General features: G+C 40.8%; 1 protein-coding gene across 1 annotated transcript in view; it reads left to right on the top strand.

Annotated features, from left to right (window-relative positions):
* anapc4 (anaphase promoting complex subunit 4) overlaps positions 1 to 9,211 on the top strand; it is a gene marked incomplete at its 3' end in the record, with an annotated part of 25,623 nt that extends 16,412 nt beyond the window's left edge. Inside the window, 15 exon segments of the mRNA XM_014020529.1 lie at positions 3,877 to 3,919; positions 4,026 to 4,102; positions 4,192 to 4,292; positions 4,381 to 4,432; positions 4,517 to 4,572; positions 4,699 to 4,745; positions 4,817 to 4,873; positions 6,865 to 6,921; positions 8,001 to 8,094; positions 8,177 to 8,274; positions 8,406 to 8,467; positions 8,561 to 8,599; positions 8,683 to 8,784; positions 8,865 to 8,942; positions 9,060 to 9,211. Coding sequence (XP_013875983.1) covers positions 3,877 to 3,919; positions 4,026 to 4,102; positions 4,192 to 4,292; positions 4,381 to 4,432; positions 4,517 to 4,572; positions 4,699 to 4,745; positions 4,817 to 4,873; positions 6,865 to 6,921; positions 8,001 to 8,094; positions 8,177 to 8,274; positions 8,406 to 8,467; positions 8,561 to 8,599; positions 8,683 to 8,784; positions 8,865 to 8,942; positions 9,060 to 9,211 — 1,115 coding nt within the window.
* Between the last annotated feature and the right edge of the window lie 711 nt (positions 9,212 to 9,922).

The following is a 9,922-nucleotide window of genomic DNA, read 5'->3' as shown; positions in this document are numbered from 1 at the left end:
GAACAAGGGAGGGTGCCCCAGGAGGGGCACCCTCCAGTACCCCCTCTAAGGACTCCAAGAAGGGAGGGTAATCTGAACTGTTGTTCGGCCCGTAAGCACAGACAACAGTCAGAACCCGTCCCCCCACCCTTAGGCGGAGGGAGGCTACCCTCTCGTTCACTGGGGTAAACCCCAACGTACAGGCGCCAAGATGGGGGGCAACAAGTATGCCCACTCCTGCCCGGCGCCTCTCACCGCAGAGTCATCTGAGTATTTCTGTAGATGACAGCAGTCTGACTTGTGCTGGAAGTCTGAAGTGTACAGTGTGAACAGGAATGGTGAGAGTACAGTTCCCTGTGGTGCTCCTGTGCTGCTGACCACCTGGTTAGACACACAGTCCTTCAGTCTCACAAACTCTGGTCTGTTTGTCAGGTAGTCTTTGATCCAGGCGATTTTTGAGGCCTCCACCGGAGTCTTCTGGAGTTTCAGACAAAGCAACTCAGGCTGAATTGTGTTAAAAGCACTGGAGAAATCAAAGAACATGATCCTTACAGTGCTGCCTGCTTTTTCCAGATGACAGTGGGTTTGTTGAAGCAGGTGTATTATGGCATCGTCAACTCCAACTCTACGACTATAAGCAAACTGCAGGGGGTCCTGATGTGTGCTTGTTTGCTTACTCAGGTGGGTCAACAGGAATCTCGCTAGGACCTTCATGATGTGGGATGTCAGGGCAACAGGTCTATAGTCATTGAGGGCTGATGGGTGAGTTTTCTTTGGTACTGGAACCAGACAGGATGTCTTCCACRACAYTGGCACCTTCTCCTGGGTCAAGCTAAGGTTGAAGAGGTGTTGCAGAATCCCACAGAGCTGGTCTGCACAGGCCTTCAGGACTCTGGGGCTGACACCATCTGGACCTGCAGCCTTGTTCTGGTTCAGTCTCTCTAGCCGCCTCGTCACCTGACTTATAGATGCAGAAAAGTGGGAGTGGGAGGCAAAGGGAGCAGCAGCATCTCCTGATTTAGTTGAAGACAAACTTGTGGATGTAGAAGAGTCCATGACTGAGGTTGAAGATAAAACATCTGAGGTTTGACAGGAAAGCTGTGGGTCAAAGGAGGGTGAGATATCTGTTTGGCTGGAGGCAGGAGAGGAGGAAGATGAGCTTGTTCCTGAGCTGAACCTGTTGAAGAATGTGTTCAGCTCATTTGTTCTGTCCAGATTTCCATCTATTCCATTCTCCTTTTGCTTGAAACCTGTGATCTTCTTCATCCCTGACCACACATCTCTGATATTGTTCCTTTTCAGTTTACTCTCCAGGTTCCTTCTATAAACCTCCCTGGGGTCTCTCATCTGGATTTTGAGCTGCTTCTGTATACTCCTCAATAACTTCCTGTCTCACTTCCTAAAAGCTCTTTTTTTCTTGTTTAACAGTTCCTTTAGCTCACTGGTGATCCAAGGTTTGTTATTAGGGAAGCATGTCAGTGTTCTGGTGGGGATGGTGTTTTCCACACAAAAGTTTATATAGGGCGATATGGCAAAAAAAAAAACACGATTAATTTTTTTTCATATCGTCCAATCTCGATTAATATCACAATTTTTTTGTTAACCTAAAAAGTGACTGAAAAATAAGTTAACAAATAAATAGCTATAAAAATAAAAAAATAGCTGTTATTTCACTTTCACTGATATAACAAACAGCTGTGGTTCAGTAGAACATGAAAGTATTTTTGCAAGGTATTTAAAACCATATTTACTAAGAAAAAAACATTTATGTGTAAATCATAGAATCTCACATTAATAAAATTACGCTATTGTAGAATTAAAGTTTTAGAATTGAATTTCACATTAAATGTGTCATAAAGAAACACAAACCCTACAAAACAGCAACAATTTGTGCACACTTACCAACTGAATAGGATCGAAGCTCATTACTTTTGTTATGGAAGGAACCCCCAGGAGTTTGCAGCGTCTCTCAGCTGCTGTTTGTGATGCGACTCAGACAGGAAGTGGTCTCCACGTTGCGTCCAGCCCATCGTGTGCTGATAAAACTCACAGAAAAGTTTTTCTCCAGATAAATGAAGAACCGCTGGAACATTGTTCTGTCCTGCACGTTAGACTGCTTCTTATTTTTGGAGGACGCTTTTGTTTTAGCGAGCCACGCATCACGGCTCACTTTTCTTTTTCCCCCTCTCCCTCGGGAGGGGAGCTCAGAGCTCACCCTGCATGCCTGTTAGCAGGTAACATCTGGTACAGGAAGTGACAGCAGCCACAATACCTCAGAAACTCAACCAAATAAGCAAACTCTGTGAGATTCAGCGTTTCATACTGGATTACTTTGGTTAATTCTGCGATTCCGTCTGCGTTTATTTAGCAACATATAAACGGAAGTGGGGCAGGAGAAGGTGGATTCTGATTGGCTGTTGTCGCGCACATTTCCGCCATGTTTGAGTAAAGAGGCTCACAGCTGATCACCGTGATCGACCTGAAATTTTTCTCGATAAATAATCGCAATCAAATAATGCCCAGCCCTATTATATAGTCAATCACACTCAGCCATGACATTTACTGTATGTCATCTCCCTGTGGCTGGCAAAGAACAATCCAATTTGTAGCTTCAAATGTAAACAATTGCCAAAATGACACTGGTGAACTATCTTGGTAAATAATATGGACGGAAACTTACTGCCAAGAGTTCGTTGTCTGGACTGCAGTGACGAAACTTCACAGTAACATGTCCTGGATGACACCATCTGTTGTTGACAAGCACTGCTAATCCACCTCCTTTCTTTTTCCTGCTGCTGTTTAAATCTTTGTCTGGTCGTATAGTCTGAATGCCTGGCAGAGAGACAGAGTCAGGAATATGATCGTGAAGTCCTTTTCAGGGCTTGACGTTCATCCAGTTTGTTAKCTAATGATTGCACATTGCCCATTAKGATTGATGGAAGAGATGGTTTGAACTTCCATCTTCTCTTTTGCCTCTTTGCTTCTGTTATGCTACGCTTACACCAAACACGTTGCATGCCTCCAAAAATCTCAAAACGCATGCATCTCGATACTGGTGTCCAGTGAGGACAGACACATTTGATGTGAATGTAGACACGCTTCTTTAGACGCTCAAGAGGAGGAGCCTTTTTAACCGTAGTTTCGATAACTTACCAAACATGCTGACTTTCGCACTAATCGTCCTCCAGGTAAAGTCCTTTTTATTTCTATCACGATAATGGACACTGGAATGATCATAAATGATCGGACTATCAATTTTTCCTCCATTGTTTGTGTGATCTGAATTCCCGGGCTTCCGGTATTTCTGGCTTGTCACCAGTGCGTGACTGAGCAGAGTCTCTCTTATTGGTTGAAGTGATGCGTCAAGCAGGAAAAGTTCAGATTTTCCAATTCATGCGTCAGACGCTTGGTACGTGCCGCACCCACGGAAAATGCTCATGACGCGTGCACCGCTTCGAACCGCGCTGCTCGTTTTCTAGACGCCCATAGATGCGCATCCACCATTGACTTTGCATGTAAACCAGATGCTCCTGATGCTCAAAACGCGTTTAGTGTAAATGTAGCATTGTGCATCCACATCTCCTCATTTTCAACTCCTCTGGGATTTGTGGCTTCGATTGTGGTATTTCAGCTTTTGCTATGTTAATTAGCTTAAGAAAAAAAATCTTAATGAAAGTAACAAAGCTACTCCGATGTGCTGCCACCCTGAATGACGCATTTAAACAAAAAAACACGTCATTTTCACACCCACTCTGGTCCCAACAATACAACATGACAGCTTCTGTGAAATGGGATATTGTGACTCTACAGTGTGAAAACTAGATGTTTTTTTAGGTTTAACATAAAGGATTTCGTTTTGATATTTGTGCTAAATATTGTCGCCCATTTTGTTTTCAGTCCTGAACTACAGGCTCTTCTCATGAATCAGTTGACTGTCAAGGTGAGACAAGAGAAGCTGAACCATATAAATCTGAATGATGCAGACCAAATCTGTTCGGCCTTGTAGTTGAAAAGCACTTTTTAAATGTGTTACAATTCTGTCTCAGGGCTTGAAGAAACTTGGTCAGTCCATCGAGTCTTCTTACTCCAGCATTCAGAAGTTAGTGATCAGTCACCTGCAGAGGTATTTTATGATTTGCTACATGTCATCACCGTGTCTGACAGCCACCCGATGTTTTCTTGTTAAATAAAACCTCTCCCTGTGTCTTGCAGCGGCTCAGAGGCTCTGCTGTATCACCTCAGCGAGGTGAGAGGAATGTCTTTATGGAAGCAGAAGTTTGAGCCCCTCGGTTTGGATTCAGATGCCATTGATGGTGCAGTTTTTCTTACCCACTCAAGATTGCATTCAGAGTTTTTCAAATCAGTTATGTTGCTGTTAAGACATGTTTGTGTCATGTGCAGGTGCCATCACTGCTGTGGGATTTTTCTCTCTCAAAGCCAATGAACTTCTGCAGTAAGTTTGTGAACATAAACATGAACTGTTTCTGATTGGGACCTTTTTATTTTTGTTATATTACAACTTTTGTTTCACATTTAGGGTTATTGACAAAAGTATGAAAAACTTCAAGGCCTTCTTTCGGTGGCTGTATGTGGGTGAGAGTCTTATTTTTAAATATGACTTGTTTGTTATAATTATCATTTGTAGTTTGAAGCCTTTAAGATCTTATAAGTTTTAATTTTGTTCGGTGTGTTGATGCTGTGTTTTTTTTTCTTCTGCAGCAATGCTAAGAATGTGTGATGAGCATGTACCACCGGAGTTAAATAAGGTGAGTTTCATCACAGATTTAAACCTGTTGTCTTCAGAAATGGTTTGAATGTTTCATTTTTCTTTTTTCAGATGACTCAGAAGGACATCGCCTTTGTTGCAGATTTCTTATCTGAACACTTTAGTGAGGTAAGATAAGTTGATTAACTCACTGACTAGGGAAGTTGTTGGGTACCCAACAAGTTGCTGGTTCGACCCCTGTTCCATCCATCGCAGTTGTTGTGGCCTTGCCTACTGGTGGTGTTAAGAGGAGCCAGTAGCTCCTCTGCATGGCAGCCCCAGGGCAGCTGTGGCTACAGTGTAGCTTACCATCATCAGTGTGTGGATGTGTATGCAAATTTGTAAATATCTGTCTCAATTCAGGGGCTGCATCCTCCAGAGTGTGCATTTGTCAGCTGCTTACGTGGGCTCCTTCTCGTTTCCCACAAAATTAAAAAATGAAGGCTGTATCTGTGTCTCCTTCCTGGCTGAGGATATCCAAAGATTCATTCATAAAACTAAACAGAAAAACAAAGACGGCTGAGTTGTTTTGTTTACCATGTCAGTGTAGAGTAACGTTTAGTGAAAAGACATTTTAACCATATGGGTCCCAATGCATTTTAAGTCTGAAGGTATGTGATATAAAACCGATCACTATTGTAACGGAGTACCGCATGGTCTTCATTCGAAGACGAGAGCACCTTGTTTCACAGTCCTTTTGTGCAGCCTACACGGCCCACGTAGGCTGTGGACTTGTGTCACAGTCTAAGTAGGCTGCAGCCCCTGAATTGAAACACAGTCAATGTTTGTCATGTAAAGTGCTTTTCAGTCTTTAGGGACTTGATAAAGCACTATATGATGGCTCTTTTCCTCTAGCACCTCTACAATTCAATTCATTTCAGTTTATTTCTATAGTGCCAAGTCACAACATACATCATCTCAGGGCACAAGACAGTGTTTTTTCTTCTTTTCTTTTTTTTTCTCTGCTTGGCCTTCAGAGAAGTTTTGCTCTCTCTCCCGAACTTCCCTTTTCCCTGCTTTGCTGCTGGATCAAGCCTTTCTTCTGCCTATCATTCGACAACAAAAGAATAATGGATCTGGTGAACTGGTCTCTGAATGCAATCAACACTATTTTTTCAACATTGAAATTGGAGCGAGGGGAGCGCTGCTGTCCCAGTGGAACCGTCGCGGCCGGGCGTGTTGGGGAGCTGGGGGTGAAACCTGATCTGCTTGGACCCGCTTTCCATTGAAGACATCGAAGATGTGTTTATATTCGGATTTATGATAATCGGATTCCTTCTGATCGGCTGTGGAGGAGTTCTGGTTTATCGGAAAATGAAAACTATACTGACAGCAGTCCGGGCCTGTGAAAAGCTGTCAGGGACAGTGGATGGAATCTCCCATAATGGAAATGTACAGACTCAATTGCTGGGGGATATAAGTCGCAGACTGGATGTGATTCTGACTAGGATCACAGTTCAGCAGCGTGCCCGTGAGGAGTGGTCACAACTGGGTGAAGTTTCATACGGTGAGAGAGTGAGGAGGTAACTGGATTTGGAACATTGGCATTTTTCACAACACAGAGGCGCAGTTAAGACTCAAAGCAGAGGAAAAGCAGGCTTTTTGCTCTAAAGCTGGTTCCAAGGCTTTTCCACTAGCAAGGATTCATGGAACCAACCCTTTTTCAGAACGTACTTCACTGTGGTTCCAAGTCCTGGCCCAAAAATGCAACGTCAGAAGACCGTCTGTCACTGATTGGTTAGGGGGTGGAGTCACTGGTTGCATCACAAGAGCTACTTTCACAACAATCTGATCCACCATTTGTTGTTGCACATCTTTTCAGGGTCTTCTTCTACTACTATGTTTAATGGTGGTTGGCAAATAGCCACCAGCTCATAAGTCGTGTGGCATCAGTTTTCAGACTCTGAGACCTCCCAACTTTACATTGAACCCACCGACTAGAGCTTTTACAGAAGTGTAATGGAAAACCACCCAAAGTGCTGAACAAAGTTCATCCAAGTCGATTCATGCTGTAGAGACGCTACTGGAAAAGAGACAGATGTTCAGGCCATTTAGCAGGCTAAATACTGACCAACAAATGTTGTTTTATTATTGATGTTTACTGTTTTGTGGATTAACAGAATGAAGAACTCTTTAGTCGTAAGGGAAAGTACTTCAATGTGGAGCGAGTTGGTCAGGTAAGTACCATAATTTTGTACTAAATAGCTTCAAATATTTGTGAGTAGAAGTACCAGAGTTTGACAAATAGGACTGCCCGGGCAAGTAAATCATTTCTTTAACTTCTTTATATTGCCATTTTTATAAAATAAAAAATCTTAAATGAAGAAAAATAGCATTTTGAATGAATAAAGAGAATAAATCCTCATAATTTCCCCCTCCCACTGTAGAAAAGTTACTTTGCACATGCCTAACTGAAATTGTGTCAGGGGACATATGTTTTATTTCTTTAAATTTGTTGATATTTCCAGCTTGAACTTGTTTGTTGGTTGAAGTTTTTTAGAAAATAAAAGGCAGAAATTATGAGAATTTTTTCTTCTCTGCATTTTTTTCCTTCAGAGCATAATTTACTTAGATTTTTAATACTATACATAGATTTTTTTGTATTTTTGAATTAAATAAAAGAATAAATAAAAAATAAAACAAGGCAAAATACTTAGAGATATCTCTAGTCACATTTTGACCACTGGTAATATAAATGATGTCAGATTTACCGTTAAGTTTTAAGGAGGTTCCAGTTCGAGATATCTTAAATSACATCATTATTTGAGATATCCTACATGTGTCATTAGAAATGGGATAGGCCTTAAGACTTTGTGTTCTGAAATTTTGCACTCTTAATAAATTCTAGTGATATTTCTGCTGTCAATCAATGTTCTGTGTTCATAAACAATCCCCTCCCTCGTAAGKCCAGTACTCTCGGGGAAAGAGTTTATTGAAGATATTTATCATGTTTTTGATAATAAAACAGACCGACTTAGTGAGTGACTCAATCTGCAATGTTTGCATCTGCTTAATCAGATTGTCATCTGTTATGTACTCTGTGTGTAACGTATTTGTAGTAAAAAGTACAGAAAACATTTTTCCTTTTATTTCGTTCAATTTCGAACATTTTTGTTTTGGGCCGGTAACCTTTAATGTTGAGTAGGTAACATTTTGCATTACCTGCGCGACATGGCAGGTAAAAAAAAAAATCTTGTCGAACCCTGAGAAGTACCATCCTAAACGCTGGTTTATCTTCTATTTGGACATTTTATAGTACCTAAAAGATGAGGACGAAGACCTTGTGTCCCCACCCAACACAAAGGGCAACCAGTGGCTGAAGTTTTTACAGGAGAGCACACATCTGAAAGGTAAACAATGATCTTGAGTTTAAACAATTGATTTGTTAGAAAATGAGTTAAATATAATGTGTGTGTATGTGTGTTTCTTTAGACAGTCCTCTGGTGTTTCCATCATATCCACAAAAGTCTTTGCACTTTGTCAAGAAGATGATGGAGAATGTAATTGAACTCTGCCTACAGATGCCCTCTGTGAGTTTTTGTGTGCCACAGATTTCCTTTTTCATTAACACACAAACATTTCATTTTAAAACTCAGTAACTGTGACATTCATTGTCTAGGCACATCTTGTGTTCCTCCTAAACATGTTCTTTTGTTTGCAGGAAGTCATTGGGAAATCTGTAAAACAGACTGTCTTTTTGCGTTTGTATGCCGTGCCAGAGAAGTAACATTTATATCTTCTTATGATATTAACATTATAATGTTTTTTAAAATTTAATGAGGTGTAATTAATGTGATTATGTTTTTGTTTCTTTAGGATGGAAAACACGCCACGACTTTTTGATTTTCCATCCTTGTATGTGTAACACAAACATCAGTTTTGTATCTGTAACAGTAAATTTGCTTTGTGTTTAGAACATGTTTGCTYTAAACCCACAGGTGGAACAATAAAAAAGACAAAATGCACTGTGTTGTGTTCTGCATGCCAGAGATTTCACCATGCAAGCTCTATCTGTTAAGGAAAGGAACTGATTCAAACAGGTACATATCAAGGTGTCTGGGAGTTTGTGTGCTTTTTCTTGGTTATTTCACATTCTTTATATTCACATTTGTCTTTACAGACATGTACCAAACAGTTTGATGTCAATTGACCTCAGCCATTATCTCGACACTACTGCTGTGGACAGTGATGCAACCCTGTAAGTGCTGCTTATCTTGTTCTGGAGTCAGGATTTATTCATGATATCACCTTGTAAAATGGTGTTTGCACTATAATTTAGAGTCAGTTTCTCTTTAAGGTCTCATTGTGTCAACAGCTGCTTGGATGCTTGCTTCTACGATGACAAAATGCTAACAGTGGTTTTGCGACGGTCAGAGGAAGTAAACAGCATGTGTGTCTTGGCTCAGCTTCCACTTGCCTCAATCTTGAGCTGTGAGATGAATATCAGCCTGGACTCCAATGTGAGGTGTGTTTTTGTAGACCTGTTTTCCCTGTTTAAAGCAGGAGTTCAGAAAAATTAAAATAAATAACAATTATAAACTAGAAAAGTTCCTTGAGTAACTTTGAAGGGCTCGCCACACAAGTCTGAGTTAAGCTATGGTGCACACTGTTGATTTTTGATTTGGAGTTAGTATGTGATGGGGATCGTTCTCAGCTACCACCACACCAAAGTTCAGATCAATATGTCTTAAAATGACCAACCATAGTTATTACAAATAAGCCTGGATGACCATCTTAAATTTTCATTTTGTATTCAGAATTTGATAAGATTGTTCTTGATTACTACTATACCAGTTTTCATCTTTGTACTGTCAGGTTCATAAATGACGCATGTGTTTGGCTGTATTTCAGCTGACAAAAGCTGTTGAATAAATTCTGAAGTGTTTTGGTCAGTGGTGGGCAGTGCTAATTCAAATTTTAGTTTCACAATTTCTAAAATGCTAGTCAGTTTATTTAGATCTGCAAGTTCAAAGTAACATATGCTCAATAAAACTTAGCAGAAGCTAAATATAAAGCACAGGATTATCTCCATTTACCAGAAAACATTCAGGTATGAGACAAGTCAGCACTTTACTTCCATCTGGTGGAAAGAACATTTTCTTTCACAGATTGGCACGTTGTCACAATTTGGGGGGGGGGATTAGTCGAAAAATAGTTGTGGATTGCTAGTTCTGCTGC

The sequence above is a fragment of the Austrofundulus limnaeus genome, unplaced genomic scaffold (assembly GCF_001266775.1).
Source record: "Austrofundulus limnaeus strain Quisiro unplaced genomic scaffold, Austrofundulus_limnaeus-1.0 Scaffold256, whole genome shotgun sequence".
Lineage (NCBI taxonomy): Eukaryota > Metazoa > Chordata > Actinopteri > Cyprinodontiformes > Rivulidae > Austrofundulus > Austrofundulus limnaeus.
Note: the sequence above shows the minus strand (reverse complement) of the source record. Positions and strands in the feature narration are given on the sequence as shown.